This window comes from Vombatus ursinus, unplaced genomic scaffold (genome assembly GCF_900497805.2).
Source record: "Vombatus ursinus unplaced genomic scaffold, bare-nosed wombat genome assembly UNPS02000582.1, whole genome shotgun sequence".
In the NCBI taxonomy this organism is placed as follows: domain Eukaryota; kingdom Metazoa; phylum Chordata; class Mammalia; order Diprotodontia; family Vombatidae; genus Vombatus; species Vombatus ursinus.
The window spans coordinates 37901350-37918902 of record NW_020940360.1 but is presented as its reverse complement, the minus strand read 5'-3'; the positions used below and the strand labels follow the sequence as shown (position 1 = coordinate 37918902).

Genomic DNA, 17553 nt, shown 5'->3' with positions numbered 1-17553 from the left:
GACAAAAACATAACTATGTTCAAAAAGGATCACTATTTTTTCCTCCTTTGACCAGATGTATCTGGAGAAACAGCAAGTTGTAATTCCATAATTTAAATAAGCCTCAAAAACTTATTAGTTGTGTGACCCTGGGCAAGTCACTTAAACTTTGTTTCTTCACTTTCCTCATCTGTAAAATGCAGATAATAGCACCTACCTCCCATTGTTGTTGTGAGGATCAAATGAAATAATAATTGTAAAACACTTAGCACCTCCAACTGCTATACAGATGTTAGTTATTATTATTATTATATTAAATACTCTCTACCACCCAAGTTCAAACCATTAGGAGTTCATAAACAACCATTTTTTTTTTATTCATAGATTATCATAGGCCACCATAGACCACACCAGTTAGTGATGCTAGGGTAGTAGTTGTGTCAAGGTGGGGTCCAGGGGCAGCTGAGGGAACTATGTCAACTACTCCTGGTGCAATCTCGAAGTGTGATCTAGCATGGATTGCATCAAGTGCTTTGACACTGAGGTTGTACCTTGTTTAATTGATGCCAAGTCTTGTGTCAAGCTTTTGTAAATTGTTTTGGGTGGCTTTGAACACATTATATAGATTGTACCCTCTTTACCAAACTTTCCCATAGCCTCCCCTAGTTTCGAAACCATGTGCTCTATTTTAAGGACTGAGTTGGTTAAGGTACCAATGGTGGCTTCAACAGTGGAGAGACACATTTGAATTTCTGTTAACGGGTTGTGAACGTCACATTCTCCAATGGCAGCAAGCTCAGTGATTGAACATTTTTGCATCCTGATCAGTGCAAGATTCCAAACAAGTGCTGGCACATCAACTTCTGCCTAGGCCATCAGTGCATCCTCTACTCTCTAGGGCTCAGGTCCAGGAGGCAGTGCATCCAAGCTTTCTCCTATTGTGGGCAAACTCCCCCATTCTTCTCCTCCTCTTTCCTTTCAAAACCCTTTTGGCTAGTCTGCTAACTGGTTAAGTCAGAGGTCTCATCTCTTCATCACCTGGTGGGATCTCAAGCATTGCCATCTTTAATGGTTAAACAATGGCAAAGTTCAATCAAGGCAAGTATGGTGTCTACTCTTCTGTCCATCTATGGTTTTCCTAACAACTGTGATTGGTTCCTAACCGTACTTTTTTTAAATGGTTTTTGAACTAACACTATTACTTATCAACTCTATTCCAGAACATGACAGGGATTCTTAACCTGGGATCCATGAAGAGACTTCAGGGGGTCCATGAACTTGGATGGGGAAAAAAAAAATTACATCTTTACTTCATATAATTGGTTTCCTCTGTGACACTACATATTTTATGTATTTAAAAACATCATTCTGAGAATAATATCTGACAATAATAGTTCACTTAAATAGCAGTTTAAGGTACACAAATCGCTTTGCAAATATCATCTCGTTTTCATCCCCTAACAACTATTTACAGATGAGGAAACTGAGAAACAGAAAGGCTAAGTGACTTGCCCAGGGTCATAAAGCTAGTAAGTGCTGGAGGGAGGTTTACTTTATCCATTCCATCAGCTAGTTTACACACACACACACCCCCCCCCACACACACACCCCCCACACACACACCTTTAACCCCTTGCTTTACGATCAAGAAATAAAGGCAGTGTGATGCAGTAAAAGGGACATTAACTAGGAGCCAGGAGACTCAAATTAAAGTTCCAGCATTTTCACCTACAAGCTATATAAACTTCCTGGGTCTCACTTTTCTTATCAAAAAAACAAAAGATCGTCCTAAATTCTAGAATCCTATGTCTAAAATAGGAATTTCTAACCTTTTTTGTATCAGATTCCTTTAGAAGTCAGCTGAAGCCTATGGAATCCTGCTTAGGATAATGTGCCTGGCACATGCTAGGTGCTTAATAATTGTTTACTGATTTTTAAAAACCTAAAATAAAATACATATGATTACAAAGGAAACAGATCATGTTGAAACAGCTATCAAAATATTAAAAAATAAAAGTTTGCTCCCAGGTTAAGAACCTTTGTCTAAAATGTTATAAAATACAGATTAATATACAATTAAGCTATTTTTTCCCATTTCCTCATAAATGAAACAGAATTCAGACGTAGTACACAACAAGGCAAAATAGTATAAAGTACCTCAAGTTATGAGTACCTGACTTGTAAACATCCTGTACACAGATCTGGCTGAGCTGTATACTCTCACCAGGTAAGGAGGCTTGGGCTGGGCCTATTGTTGGCCAATCAATAAGAGCCACAGTGATTTGGGTTTAAGGCATGGTCCATAAAAAAGAATCTAGCCCATAAAGCCCAAGATATCATGCCAGGTTTCAGCAATCAAAATTTACATTCCTTTAGGCAGAGGACCCACAGGTAGGGGTATGATTCCCTATGTGGACAGAGGGAGAAGAGGGAGGAAGGAAGGGAGGGAGGGAGGGAGGAAGGAGTTGCACTGCCCAACTGGAACTGGCCAGTTGGGTACCCAGTAGGGCAGCTCCTCACAGGTTGTTTGTTCTTTGCTCTGGAGGAGGATCATGACATCAGGAAGCAGTTGTCATGACTTGCAACTGAACTGGATTTAGGTGAGGCAGGGATGTGCAAAGTCACCAGCCTCACTCTCTCCTCCGGAGCATCTGGGTCCAGTGGAAAGATACAGCTCAGGACTACAGGAGATGGCCCCGGATAGAGTGGGAGGCCTTGCCCTTTCCAAGCTAAGGTCTTTCCCAGGTCTTAGTTTATCTGAGGCAAAGCCCATTCAGTGATTAAAGTTAGGTGGGTAAAAACAAAACAAACAAACAAAAAAAAAAAGGCAAAGAATGGCCCTTTTTACCTAGTCAAAAGTAAAGAAAAAATCAATCTGGGAGGGAAAAACTCTCAGGGTTTCTGGCCAAAACAGAAACAATTGCTATTTTTGCACTTACTCAGAGCCATCAGAATCCAAACAATAACCAAGTGGGGCTTGGGGCTGCATTGTTGGCCAATGAATGAGAGTCAAGGTGATTTGGGTTTAAGGTCTAGTCCATAAAAAAGAAAACTAGCCCTTAAACCCCAAGGTATCTGGCTAGGTTTCAAATGGGGGGTGGGGTGGGGAGGGAAGGTGAGTGGGAGGGGAGAAAGAGATGAGGGAGGGAGGGAGGGGAAGAGAAAGGGATAGAGAGAGGGAGGAAGAAGGAGATGAGGGGAGAGATAGGAAGAGAGGAAAAGGAGAATGTGGAGTTCATAAAAAAAAGCAGCGTAAAAGGAGACTAAGGTCAGGTCATGAGGGGCTTTAAATGCTGAAGAGGGCAATCTGCCTTTGCTCCTAGAGACTTGTTAGTCAGACCTGAGCTTTAGGAAAAATGCCTCAGCAGCCAAGTGAGGGGAATGGGGCTGAGGGGGGCTGGGCCTGGGTCGCAACAGCCTTGGTCGAGAATGGTTCCCAAATCTCGGGGCATCAAAGACCAGGAGCCTCCCCCGCGGCAGACGAGGAAGTACAGTCGGTCAGTCAACAAACAAAGCTCAATCAACAAGCACAGATTAAGCGCTTGCTCGGACCCCGGCCCGGGGCCAAGTGCTGGGCGCACAGCAAAGGCGAAGAGCACGATTCCTGCCCTCAAGGAGCTCCCATTCGAAAGAGGTGCCGTGCGAACACCTCTGTGCCCTCCTGAGCTCCCCTGAGCCGCCCCTCCCAGCCCTCCCCCTCCGCAATGGCGGACCCCGGGCCGAGCGGACAATTTCCGCCCCCAGACCCCGACCCTCCCCCCCCCCGACTCGCCCCTCAGAGCCGAGAAAATACTCACTTTAACCGCCACCTCCGGCGCCGCGTCCACGGTCCCCACCAGGGAGAGATTGGCCGAAGGGGTCTTCGTTAGATGGATAAGGGAGTCGGCGGCGGGCAGGGAACAGCGTCCAGTGTCGTTGTCGGAGTCGGACTCGGACCCCGAGCCCGAGCCGTAGGAAGCTGCCAGGGCAGCGATGGCAGCCGACATGACTACGGCTTCAACTCTCCCGGGGCAGCTCAGGCCTTGGCGGAAGAAAGAGCCGCGATCGGAAGGGTCCTAAAAACCTTTGGTCGCCCTCCAACCTCCTCAAAACCCGAATCTAAGCCAGTTCCAGGAGTTTATATTACTGGTTATTTAATATTTGATCTATTTATAAAATACAAGGATCTTAAATTCAATCACTTAATGGGCGAAAGAAAAGAAACCTGGGTTTCTTTTTATACCTTCCAGGACCTTACCGGCTTAATTAAAAGACTACGAGTTCAGACAAGTGAGCTAAATACCAGTTCACCATGCGGCGTCGAGTGAACAAAGCACCACGGGAGTTGTAGTCTTTCTTGGGGAATTTTTGACACCGCCCCTCAGTGGCTGGTTTCATTCAATTGGCTATTGCCTTACCTTATTCCCTAGCCCATCCTCAGTTCTTTCTGGCCCCCTCCCCCAAACCGAGGATTGGGTTATACCACGCAGTCTCTAGAAAAGGGGGTGGGGAAGCACGGCTTTCGTGCCATTTGGGTGTGTTGGGGGCTGGGTTTCCAGCATCCTCAAAGGGTTCACCTGGGTACTGGAGCCCGAGGAGGAAATGGAGGGTCTTTTCACCCGACCCCCCCACCGGGGGATAAACTCCCTAGTGGGAGGTTAGGGAGAGGAACTTGGAGTGGGGAAGGAGAGGGAGCATTGTTAGCCCCCCTATTTCACGCTCCCTTTTCTTTCTCCCGTTAGTGGAACTCCGCGCGCTCTAGTTAGGGGGGCGGGGTAGGGGGAGGGGGGAGGCTGGCAGTGTTGTTCGCTCGTGCTTCTTGCACCCGGTTATTCCTGAAAGAGCCGGAGCTAGAACTGTTGCAGGTTAAACGAAGCAAGGGGTGGGCCGGGTCGGGTCCGGTCCGGCTGGGTCGCTTGGAACAGGAATCCAAGGGGCCACCCCCCCACCCACACCACGAGCCCCTACCCAGGGCCTTCGGAGGAATTGGCTGCAGAAGGAGTAGCAAGCAGCATCAGCCGGCATGAAGGGGGTGTAAGACAAGAGCTTCCCCCCGCCCCCTCGGTTTTACGGTGAGTGAGTGTGTGTGTGTGTGTGTGTGTGTGTGTGTGTGTGTGTGTGTGTTGCCTATCCTTCCACGCCCCCGGAAAAACTGCATGGCTCAGTGTTGTAGCGCCCTCCCTCCGCCCGGTTGCCTATTCCCTTCTAGCTATCCCCCCCCATTCCTTCGGGTTCCTTTCCCCCGCGCCGCCCACCCCTGCGCAGCTGGTTGCTGAGCGAGCGAGCTAGGCGTTTGTGCCTGTCTTGTGGTTGGTTGCTGGAATCGCCCTGTGGTGGCGGCGGCTGGAGGGAGGTTGGGAGGGCGCGGGTGCAGGTCCCACCTGAGGTGTCATTGCTGCTTCTCGGACCTTCCTCCGTCTGTCACACCTTCTAGCTTTTGGCGAAGGCTCTACTTTAGGGGTCGTGCATTAACCCTCGTTCCTCGTTTGACTGTGAGTCTCCTTAAAAAGCAAGCGTGCGTGTGTGTGTGTGTGTATGGTGTGTGTGTGTGTGTACACGCTCGTGTTTGTGTCCAGTTGCTTTGCTCATTGCCTTTATCCCCTTCATTTGAGGGGGAGGAGAAGTGGCGGCAGGGGCGGTAGTGCAACAACCTTCTCTGTTGCTTCTGTCGTCTCTGTCACCTTGTATCTGCAAATGGGGTTCTGGCGAAGGCTTAAGAGGGGGAGAAGCTCCCTTTCTTGGGAAAACTCTCTCATTGCCCTACCTAGACAAATAATTCAGCTAAGAAGAATTAAGTGCTCCTGTCTTATTATTCTATATCCTTCTCCCTCCTCGTGGTACAAAATGCTCCCTGGTTTGAGGAATCTCACGACTCTTGCACTTACTGCTTTGCCAACAGAGCATGGCTTGAAAACGATGCAGATCCAAACAAATTCGACTTGTCTTTTAACCAATTCACACATTCTTTCCTATGTAACGTATTGTATTTGATGCGATTGAGCTTAATTCATTTGCTACATAAGATCTGCGTTGTGAGTTGTATTTTAATGCTCCCTTTGGTGAGATGGCATGCGAGTTTTCATTGGCGTCAATAATTGCTTCTTTAAAACGTCTAATTGTCTTAAACATACTTGCATATTATGTTTCTAATTGTTGATAGCATAGTGTTTAACAAGATCGAGTCATTTTTTAATGAGAATGCAGTCTTTGAATTAAGATACAAATTTTTTCGCGGGGGGGGAGTGATTTCCAACGTAGTGTGAATAAAACACCTGCAATGTAAATTTCTCAAATTGCTATAAAGGAAAATTTGTTATTTTCCATTTTAAGAACTTTGCTTAATTTTTAGTAATTGAATGTTCACGGTAGCTAATAATTTCAGCCTTCCTTGAAATTCTATTTTTTGAAAGAAAAGGAGGATTAAGAAAGGATTGTCATGCTGTATTATTTCATACTTATTTAAAATTTTATTTTGGTTGTAATCATTCTCTTTTATTATATAGAATTTTCTCATTTTTTTCTTCTATCTGTTCACTGTTAAAGATACATTTAAAAGATGTGAACGTTTAAAGGATATCTCTAAAAGATGAAATACTTTTTCAAAGTCCAAGAAACACATTTTAGTCATTATCGTTGATGATGTCTTAATCATTGTGAGAATCAATTCTATATATCTCTGACTTTTAAAGAAAAAGGTACCAAAACTAAGTACTTTGTTGTGTGATTGCAGCTCCTCCTGAGCTCTTTTGTGTGCCTAGGGATTAGGTTTATTATTAACACTTTTGACTAAACTGAATTGAGTATAGATAGGCATTGTCAATTGATACTGAGATACATACAGTAACTGTTTCATAATAGAGGGAGTACATGCAATAGCAAGATAAAGAGTTGTGGTATCTGAGGGAATGTGATGTTAGGGAGCTTGCTGTAGGAGATGGTATATTATGAGTTATAAGTCTGGGAGATTTATATGGATCTCTCTGTGCTTCGATTTCCTGTGCAAAATGGGGTTAATACCTATTTCATAAGAATCTTATAAGTCATAAATATGATATTGTTGTTTTTAAAGTATTTTAAAGATTTCAGGTTGAATAGGAATGCAAAGTGCTTCAATACATAGAAAATGAAAGAATTCAATTAGACTTTATCATGATGACTGATTAATTCTGTACTTTGTGTTGGGAAGGTAAAGCTCTCATGAGAAAAATATTTTTCATCTGACTTAAAATTCATTATTCTAGTGCTGAACATATATTTTTAAAAATCCTTTAAATCTAAGGGAATGCTTAAAGACCCTTGGATAAAGTATGCATAAAAGCTTTATTTCAGTTCAGTGAAGTGCCTACAGAAAATACAAGACCTTTCCCCTGCCCTTCAGAAACTAGCAGGTGAGAGATAACATATAAAGAGGACCCCTCAGTTGAAAGGTGGGATAGTTACTTTGTTTATTATTGAAGCTTAGGGATTAGTCATTGTGTTCAGGGGCATAATGTATTTCTGTTGATCAAAACTATATTTAACCATGCATCTTGTTTTAAAGTGGGGGTAATTTGAAATAGCCTGTTGTTTGAATTCTTTACAACCTGATAGCTTGTATCTCATTATTTCCTATTTAGGAAGTTTGACCTGTTTAGATTAAACAATAACTTTGTTGCTATTTCACATTTAAAAAAACTAGAAGAATTTTCATATTTAGTGGTGTCAGTAGGAAGTATTATACTTTTTGGATTATGTGAATGACTTGGTTATGTGGATGCCCAAATTCTTAGACTATTAAAGGTTGTTTTGAAATAGTTATGGGTTTTTTAATTGTTTATTTCATTGTGAATTCATTTGACTATTGTTGAAATTATTCAGTAAAAGAATTACAAATAAAAGTAAGCCATATTGTTAATTAAAGAGAGGACAAATCAAATTAAACAGTCACTGTATGATTTCTGTAACGAACTGTATCTAGAGGAAATATATCCATTGCATCAAAAAAGAATTAATAGACATTTTAAATAAAGCAAATGAAATGGATTTACTTTTACATAAATCTATTTAAATCCTAAGGGTTAAATCATGACCTACAACATAGAGCTTTATCTAGAATCTGTATTTTTAAAAACTGAATTAGCCATTCAGATGTAGTTCAGAACTTTTACATTCCATTTTCTTAGTCTGTCAGGTAATGAATGTATTATAAATTAGCATCATTTTGCCTTTGAAATTATGTTTTAAATTTTTCTCAAATGCTTTGTTCACAAATCTCAAGTCTTTCTTATCCTTTTTAATGAAAAAATACAGATTTAAAAATGATTTCCTAGTCTTTTTTTATTTAAAAAACTATCTACTTACTATAGAGTAAAGGTAAAACATAATATCTCATTTTAAGAGATAATTCAATTTTCCAGACTAGCATACTTTTCCATTTGGAAGTACTTTGATTTATTTTAGAGAGGTGCTAATGAAAAGCTAAATCATGTTAAGTATACTAGGAAAGCTTTTTCTTTTAAAGGAATCCTAATGTGAATCTTTTATAAAGCCAAATATTCTCTTGTATTAATGAATCATCACCTCCAATTAACTGATTTTTGATCTTTCCTCCTTTCACAGCTAATTTCTTAGAAAAAGATGTCACCATTCCCTGCCACTATTTTATGACTTTCTACTTGCCTTTTTCTTTTCTTTATTTATGAATTTTGCTTTTATATCACATGTTTCCCACTATATCCCTCCCCCTTCTTTTATTGAGCAAGTCTTTAATTGTAACAAATTTAAATTAAAATGAAGTTCAGCAAAACCAGGCAATGCATAGACTGTGTCTGACAGCATGTGCGGCATTCCATGCCCACGCTCCCTCACCTCTTCAGTGAAAGGAGATGAATTTTCTGATTTCTTCAATGGAGCCAACCTTGAACATTTTAATTATTTAATGTTCAGTTTCAGTCTATTGTTCTTTCCATTTATAGTGATGCTTAATTTCAGTCCATTGTTCATTGATTTATACTGATCACTTTCAGCCCATTGTTCTTTTCATTTACACTGGGTAGCCATATATGTTATTTTCCTTGTTCTGCTTACTCCTTTCTGCATCAGGTCATATGAGTTTTCCCATGTAGAATATGAACAAAAGTTCTTAAAGGAGTTGTAGAATATTAGCAGCTATATGAAGGATGGATGCAAATTATCAATAATAAAGGAAATGCAAATTAAAACAGTTCTGAAATCTCACATGTAACGAATTGGCAAAGATGGCAAAAATGTAAATAATCAATTTAGGAGGGGCTGCAAGAAGGCAAGCACATTGACAATAGCAATCATTTGTATAGCACTTTAAAGTTTGCAAAGCACTTCCAAATATGATCTCATTTTGCACAACAATCCAGGGAGGTAGCTCTCTATTCACCGGACCACCTAGCTTCCAAATTAATACACTGTTGGTTAAGCATTCCAAAAATTCTGGGAAATGAATTTGGAATTTTGTGAAAAAGTAACTTAAGATGTCTATATCTTTTGATCCAGAGGTTTCACTGTTAGGCATGTACCACAAAGTGATTAAAGTAAAAAAGACATGCTCACATACTCCAGAATAGTCATAGCAGCACTTTTTGTGGTACCAAAGAACTGGAAACAAAAACTATGTTGTAATATTTGGGAATAGGGATTTACTAAGCAAATTGTGGTACATGAATGTAATGGAATATTATTGTCCAGTAAGAAACATTGAATATCAGAAATTAAGAGAAATATGGAAAGATTTCTATGAACCTATTGGATTTTCAACCCCATACATACTGACTTTGATCCCTACCACCAGATTGAAACTCCAAGGTGTCTGTCTGTCTGTCTCTCTCTGTCTCTCTCTGTCTCTCTAATGGCCTTTCCTCAGTCCCACTTCTTGTTCTCTCTACACTGTTGACCACTTCCCCCATCTGGATATACTATCTTCCCTGGGTTTTCATGATGTCACTCTATTGTCATTCTCTTAACTGTCTTGATCTCCTTTGTAGGATCATTATCCATCTCCTAACACTAAGTATGAGGATCTCTTTAACTGTCGTAGGTTCAACTCTTATCTCTATGCAGGTGACTCCAAAGTCTTATTTGCTGCTCATTTCTTTCTTTCTCTTACCCCACCCCCTTATCTCTGTGAAGGAGAATGACTTTTGCATTGGAAATAGTAAAACAGTAAAGGCCAACATGGAAAGTTGATATCCAAGATAAGCACAAAAAGATTGGCAGATATAATTTCCAAGACACTGTCAGTGATTTTTAAAAAGATGGTGAATAATGACAGAAAAACCACAGGGCTTGAGTAGGGCAGATATCCTGATTTTTAAAAAAAGAGGGGGGGGAGAAGGAAACAAAATCTTAGAACTATAAGCAAATGAGCCTGACTTTGATCTCTGGGAAAATTTTAGAATGGATCATTAAGGAGATGGTTGGTGAATGTCTAGAAAAAGAAGTAGTGATTATAAAGAATCAGCACAGCTTCATCAAGAACAGGTCATAACAGACAAAACTTATCTCCTTGTTGGCAGGGTTAATAAACTGGTAGGTCAATGAATGGAGTGCTAGGAAGTGTCCTCAGATTTTTGCAAAGTATTTAATAAAATACCTCATACTATTCTAGTGGAAAAGACAAAGAGATCTAGACTAAAGGATATGATAATTAAATGAGTATGGGACCAGTTGAATTGAGGGACTCAACTTGGACTTATTAATTGCTCAATGTCCATTTGGCAGGAGGTGTTCCGTGGAGTGCCTCAGTGATTTGTGCTTGGCCTGTGCTATTTAAAATCTGATCATTGCCTTGGATACTAGCATTGACAGCATCTCTATCAAATGTATGGGTGACACAAAGCTAGGAAGGATAGCAAACCCACTGGGTGGGTGACAGAATAAGGTTCTAATAAGATACGGGATAAATCATAACACCATTTAGTAGAGATAAATGTAAAGTCTTACACTTCGATTAAAGGATTCAGTTTCACAAGCATTAGATGGGGAAAGCATGGCTACATAGCACTTTTTCTGAAAAAAAAATCTTGATGTTTTAATGGACTATAGACTCACTATAGCAAAACAAAAGTAAACAAACAAACAAACAAACAAAAAACCCCATCTTATCAAGATGCAGCTTCTAGGCTTCCTATCCCCTTCAGGATCAAATACAAGATTCAAAAAACCCTCCATAACCTGTCCCCCCTCCCCCAACTTTTCCAGTATTCTTATACCGTACATCCCTTCCTCCCCAACAACATACTCCCATCCACTTGCGCTGGCCTCCTTGAACAGGACACTCTATCTCTTGGCTCTGGGCATTTTCTATGGCTGTCTTCCATGTCTGGAATGCTCTCCCTCCTCCTCTCCATCTCCTGGCTTCCTTCATGTTCCAGCTAAAATCTCACCTTCTATAAGAAAACTTTCCCAATCTCTCTTAGTTCTAGTGTCTTCCCACTATTGATTATTTCCTCTATATCTTGAATGTAGCTTGTTTGTACATATTTGTTTTCTTGTTGTTTCCCCCATTAGATTGTGAGCTCCTCAAGAGCAGGAGCTGTCATTTGCTTTTCTCTGTATCCCTGGTCCTCAGCACAGTGCCAGGCACATAGTAGGCACTTAATAAATGGTAATTGACTGAATAAGGAAGTGCTAGTCCCTTTGTATTCTTTCATGGTTACCTACATATAAGGAGTGTGTTCCTCAATTCTCAATGCTGAAATTTAGGAAGAGCATTAGTAAACTGGAGAGTGCCCAAAGAAAGGCAACAAGGATGGTAGGATGGTGAAGGGCTTTGAATCATATGATGAATGTTTAGTTGGAAAAGAGATGATTGAGGAGACATGATATTGGTCATTAAGTCTTTAAAGAGTTAGCAGGTAGAAGAGTGATCAGATTTGTACTGTTTTGGTCTCAGAAGGTACGGAACCGGGAGGTATGGTTAGAAATTAATTAAGTCTATGGGCTGCTTTGGGATGTAGTGGGTTTCTCCTAATTGGAGCCTTTCAAACCGAAGCTTGATGACTACTTAGTAGGTACGTTATAGTGGAGATTCTTTTTCAATTATGGCTTGGACTGAGGTCTCTTTCAATTCCCAAATTCTGTGGTCTACATATCTAGCCCCCATTTCTCTCCTGAGCTCTGTTCCTCCATTACCAATTGCCTGTTGGACATATCCACCTGCATGTATCTCTTGGACATCTCAGACTCAGCTTATACAAAACTCAATTCATCTTCCCCCTAAGCCCTCCCCTTCTCCTCACTTCTCTTTCTGTTGAGAGCATCACTATTCTTCCATATCACTCAGGTTCACAAATGGAATCATCCTTTCTTCTTCAATCTCGTTTACCTTTCACGGCCCAGAAGTTCTCCAGTATTGTCATTTTTACCTCCATGATATGTTACATTCATCTGCTTCTCTTTATTCTTCCATCACAAATCTGCTACTCTAGGCCACTACTATTATCATCATTGTCATCATCATCATTTCCCTGGACTATAGCCTTCTAATTATTCCCCCTCTGCCCAGCTTCCCTGACTTTGAATCTATCTTCTATACAGCTTCAAAACTGATATTCCTAAACTACAGGTCTGACTATGTTATTGCCTCTCATTGCTCAAGAAGCTTCCGTGGTTCCCCGCTGCCTCCAAAATAAAATATAAAATCTGTTTGGTTGATAGAGAGTTAGACTTGTTATCAGGAAAAACTGAGTTCAAATCCAGCCTTAGATCCTTACCAACTGTGTGATCCTGGGCAAGTCACTTAACCTTTGTCTGTTCTTATTTACTCATCTGTAAAATAGGAGTGATTACAATAGCACCAATCTTCCAGGGTTGTTGTGAGGATAAAATGAGATATTATTTGCAAAGTTCTTTGCAAACCTTAAAGTGCTGTATAAATTCTAGCCATTTAAAGCCAGCCCTTCATAATCTAACTCCAGCCTATATGTCTAGCTTGATTACTCATTAATCACCTTTATGTACTCTATGCTCTAGCCCAACTGGCCTACTTCAACAGACCAACTGTTCATTGCACTTGATATCCCATCTTCTACCTCTATCCCTTTGTACAGTCTGTCCCCCAAGCCTAGAATGTTCTCACTATTTGCCTTGTTCCCTTTAGTTCTCATATTAAGGGCCACCCCCTATAAGAGGCCTCTCCTGATCCCCCCCCCTTATTATTTGTCCTTCACAATTACTTTCAATTTCCTTTGTATATGTCTTGTATTTTCTTATCTGTGCACCTGTATGCCCTTCAGTAGTATGTAAGCTTTTGGAGGGTAGGGACTTTTTTAGTGTTTGTATCCCCGGTTTCTGGTCTAAAAAGGTACTTAATAAATATTTGTTGAGTTTAATTTTATTATGCCACGTTTTCTTAAAAAAAATAACCTCTGCAAAATAATGTTGGATGTGACAGATACAAATGGATCAGCCATAAATATTTTATGAGATAGTATTTGTGAAGAGTCTAGCACAGTGCCCAACACATAGTAAGTGCTTAATAAATGCTTGTTCCGTTCCCCTCCCCCACAAGCTACTTCTATCAAAGTAAACATTCCAATAAATGCTTTATTTTTTTGTTTTAAAATTAATTAATTTATTTTTAGTTTTTAACATTCACCTCCATAAGCTTTTGAGTTTTAAATTTTCTCTGCCTCCCTCCTCTTCCCCCTCCCCAAGATGGCATGAAATCTGATATAGGCTCTACATATACATTCCTATTAAACATGTTTTCACATTAGTCATATTGTAAAGAAGAATTAGAATGAATGGGAGGAACCACAAGAAAGAAGAAACAAAACAAAACAAAAGAAAAAGAGAGCAAATATTATGCTTTGATCTACATTCAGACTCTATAGTTCTTTCTCTGGATGTGGATAGCACTTTCCATCATGAGTCTTTTAGAATTGTCTTGGATCATTGTATTGCTGAGAAAAGCTAAGTCTATCAGAGTCAGTCATCACACAATGTAGCTGTTATTTGTGTACAGTGTTCTCCTGGTTCTGCTTATTTCACTCAGCATCAGTTCATATAAGTCCTTCCAGGTTTTTCTGAAGTCTGCCTGCTCATCATTTCTTATAGCACAATTCTGTTCCATTACATTCATATACCACAGCTTGCTCAGCCATTCCCCAATTGATGGGCATCCCTTCAATTTCCAATTCTTTGCCATCATAAAAAAAGCTGCTATAAATATTTTTGTACATGTGGGTCTTTTTCCCATTTTTATGATCTCTGTGGTATTGCTGGGTCAAAAAGTATGCACATTTTTATAGCCCTTTAGGCATAGTTCCAAATTGCTTTCCAGAATGGTTGGATCAGTTCACAACTCCACTAACAATGCATTAGTGTTCCAATTTTCCCACATCTTCTCTAACATTTATAATTTTCTTGTTTTGTCGTGTTGGCTAATCTGATAGGTATGATATTTTGATTTGCATTTCTCTAATCAATAGTAATTTAGAGCATTTTTTCATATGACTATAGATGGCTTTAATTTCTTCATCTGAAAACTGCCTATTCATATCCTTTGACCATTTATCAATTGGGGAATGACTTGTATTCTTACAAATTTGATTCAATTCTCTATATATTTTAGATATGAGGCCTTTATCAGAGACACTGATTGTAAAAATTCTTTCCCAATTTTCTGCTTCTCTACTATTCTTGGTTGCATTGGTGTTGTTTGTACAAAAGCTTTTCAATTTAATGTAATCAAAATTATCCATTTTGCATTTCTTAATGTTCTCTATCTCTTGTTTGGTCATAAATTCTTCCATTCTCCATAAATCTGACAGGTAAACTATTCCTTGCTCTCCCAGTTTGCTGGTAGTATCAGCCTCTATATCTAACTCATGTACCCATTTTGACTTTATTTTGGTATATGGTGTAAGTCTGCCAAGTTATTTTCCAGTTTTCCCAGCAGTTTTTGTCAAATAGTGAGTTCTTATACCAGACACTGGAGTCTTTGGGTTTATCATACAGTAGTTTACCATAGTCATTGACTACTGTGTCTTGTGTGCTAAATGCTTTATTTTAAGCTTAATTTAATTACTATCTTGACAAAATCTCAGAAAGTTTATTTTGTAATATATTTTCTTCTATAAAATGGAAAGGAAAAAAAGTAATTTATTTTCAACTTTGTCTAGATCTTTCTTAGAATTGTACTGCTGTGCTTCTTAGATCTGAGTCAATGAGATAGCACAATGATATTTAAAACTGGACTATAAAAGAGGGTATGTATGATTTTTCTGTGTCCTATTTTTCTAGGATTTTATCTACATATTTCCATAGTGTCCATGTTGTATTTGTAAGGCGTGGAAATAATCTCTTTAATTATGTTTTTGTTTTTTGGTCCTAATCTAACTTGTGGTTCTGTGAACACAAAACACGTTATTTTATGCTTTCCTGTCTTGTTTCACCCCAACTATACCTATTGCATTGTTCTCATTATATCTATTCCAGATATATTTAAGATCCAGGGATTCTTGAGTGGTCTTCAAAGAATAGGATTGTCATGGAAGTGAACTTCAGAGAGACAAAACTCTATGTAATCATGGAGCCCCAGTGGCAAAGAACTCTTGGTTAAAAGTAAAAATTCACAAAACATGTCCTTAGTTGTGTATTCCTGGTGCATTTTGTTGTCTTGTTAACAACTTAAGCCTATTAATAACTAAGATGTTGTTTCTAAGACTTTTTGTTGAAAAGTTCTATGGAAATTGTGAAAGAATGGAAATGGGGTAGTGGCAGAAGACCACAGGGCTTGTGAATGCCTTCCTTTCTTAATAGTTTTTTTTTTTTTTACTCTTGTTAAGCTTAGAAATAAATAGAATTTGAAAGCATATTTTAGAACAGTACTGATTTTAAGTTACTTAAACTTCACTGTGCTTGTTTCTTCATCTCAAAAGTGAGACTAACAACAAACTGCCCTCCTTACTTCACAAGGCTATTAGGAGACTTAACTTGAAAATATTTTGAAATGTATAAAAAGCTATAAAAATAAATTATAATTATTAATTATGAGTCTTTTTCTTGACCAATATGTGATATGAGGAATTGAATGATGTGATGTAAATTCTTAGAAACTTTATAATTAGAAATTTTGGCAAAATTAATCCTAAGATTAATAGTGTGATGCAAGTTTAGTTGATCCCTTAATAAAATGACAAATAAGCCAGACTTTAAAGATGTGCTCCATAGGTGAAGGTGAAAGAAGCAGTTCATTGTTAAGTTGCCCTCTGAAGTTTAGCTAATTTCATATCCTGATATATGGAAGGAAACTGACTAAAAACCCTACTTATAAATATGACAGGATTCTATTTGCAGTTTATTTTGAGAGCTACTTTATAAGTGTTGGTAAAAAAATGTGCTAAAAAAAATGAGATGTGCTAATTTATTTCCAAAACCTTATATATTTCACAGGTATGAGGTACTATGTTACAAAGTTAATGATGTGCAAACTGGGTTTTATAAATAACTATTTTTAGGAAAATGAATGTTAGGCCAATTTAAGAACAAATAAAATACAGTAATGTCTTGTTAGGGAATAAACTCTTCTATGTAAGCAAATTTTCTGGATAACTGAAACACAAAACTATTCTGTCATTGATATAAATCTTTTCCCTGCCACTTTTTATTGATACTTTTTTGTTTTCACATCCTATTCATTTCCAAATATTCTCTCCTTCCCGCCCCCAACCTATCCAATAAGCCCTTCCTTATAGTAGAGTTTTAGAAGGGGAAAAAAATCAATTTAGCAAAACCAGTGGACACAATGACCATGTCTAAAAAGCATATTCAGTTTTTTATATCCATAGTAATTTCCTACCTATCCCAATGAAGGAAAATGCATTTTCTCATCACTTTTTCATGTAAAACCTCACAATTATTTTAATTTGCTTTTCTAGCAATTTGAAGAAATCTTTTATAAAATTGCTAATAGTTTGCAGTTCTTCTGAGAATCAATCAACAAGCTTTTATTAAATGCTTACTATGTGTGAGGGCCTAGGGGTGGGGGACCTGCAACCTCATGGCCACATGTAGCCCTCTAGGTCCTTGGGTGTGGCCTTTTGACTGAGTCCAACTTTTACAGAACAAATCCTTTTATTAAGGGGATTTGTTGTGTGAAGTTTGGATTCAGTCAAAGGGCCATGCTGGAGGACCTAAAGGGCCTCATGTGGCCTCGAGGCTGAAGGTTCCTCACCCCTGTTAGATACTGGGGATACAACAACAAAATAGAAGAGTCCTTGACCTCAGGGAATTTATTGTTCATGCCCTTTAATCACTTATCTATCCAGCAGTGGTACCTTATTTTTGATAACTATGTTAATCCTTTATATCTTTTGGATATCAGACCCTTACAGACATTTGATGCAATTTTCCCCCAGTAACAGTTTGCCTTATCCTAGCTTAATTAATTTTGCTTTTGCCTGTGCAAAAGCTTTTCAAATTCATGTGATGAAACTTGTCTCATCTTTTTTATCACTTCTATCCGCTTTTTGCTTAAGAATTTTTCTCTTAGCCATAGCTGTGAAGTGTACCGTTATTTGTTTTTCCTCCAATTTTTTATTGGACCATTTAACATTTAACATTAAGCATACATTTGAC

General features: G+C 39.0%; 2 protein-coding genes across 2 annotated transcripts in view; one reads left to right on the top strand and one right to left on the bottom strand.

The window, feature by feature from the left end:
- Nucleotides 1–3994, bottom strand: part of CDC40 (cell division cycle 40) — a 50894-nt gene extending 46900 nt beyond the window's left edge. Inside the window, exon 1 of the mRNA XM_027855682.1 lies at nucleotides 3777–3994. Within this exon, the coding sequence (XP_027711483.1) occupies nucleotides 3777–3965 (189 nt within the window). The 5' untranslated portion in view covers nucleotides 3966–3994. The remainder of the gene's footprint in view (nucleotides 1–3776) is intronic.
- Nucleotides 3995–4900: 906 nt separating this feature from the next.
- Nucleotides 4901–17553, top strand: part of WASF1 (WAS protein family member 1) — a 131261-nt gene continuing 118608 nt past the window's right edge. Inside the window, exon 1 of the mRNA XM_027855872.1 lies at nucleotides 4901–5030. The gene's annotated coding sequence lies outside the window, so the exon portion shown is untranslated. The remainder of the gene's footprint in view (nucleotides 5031–17553) is intronic.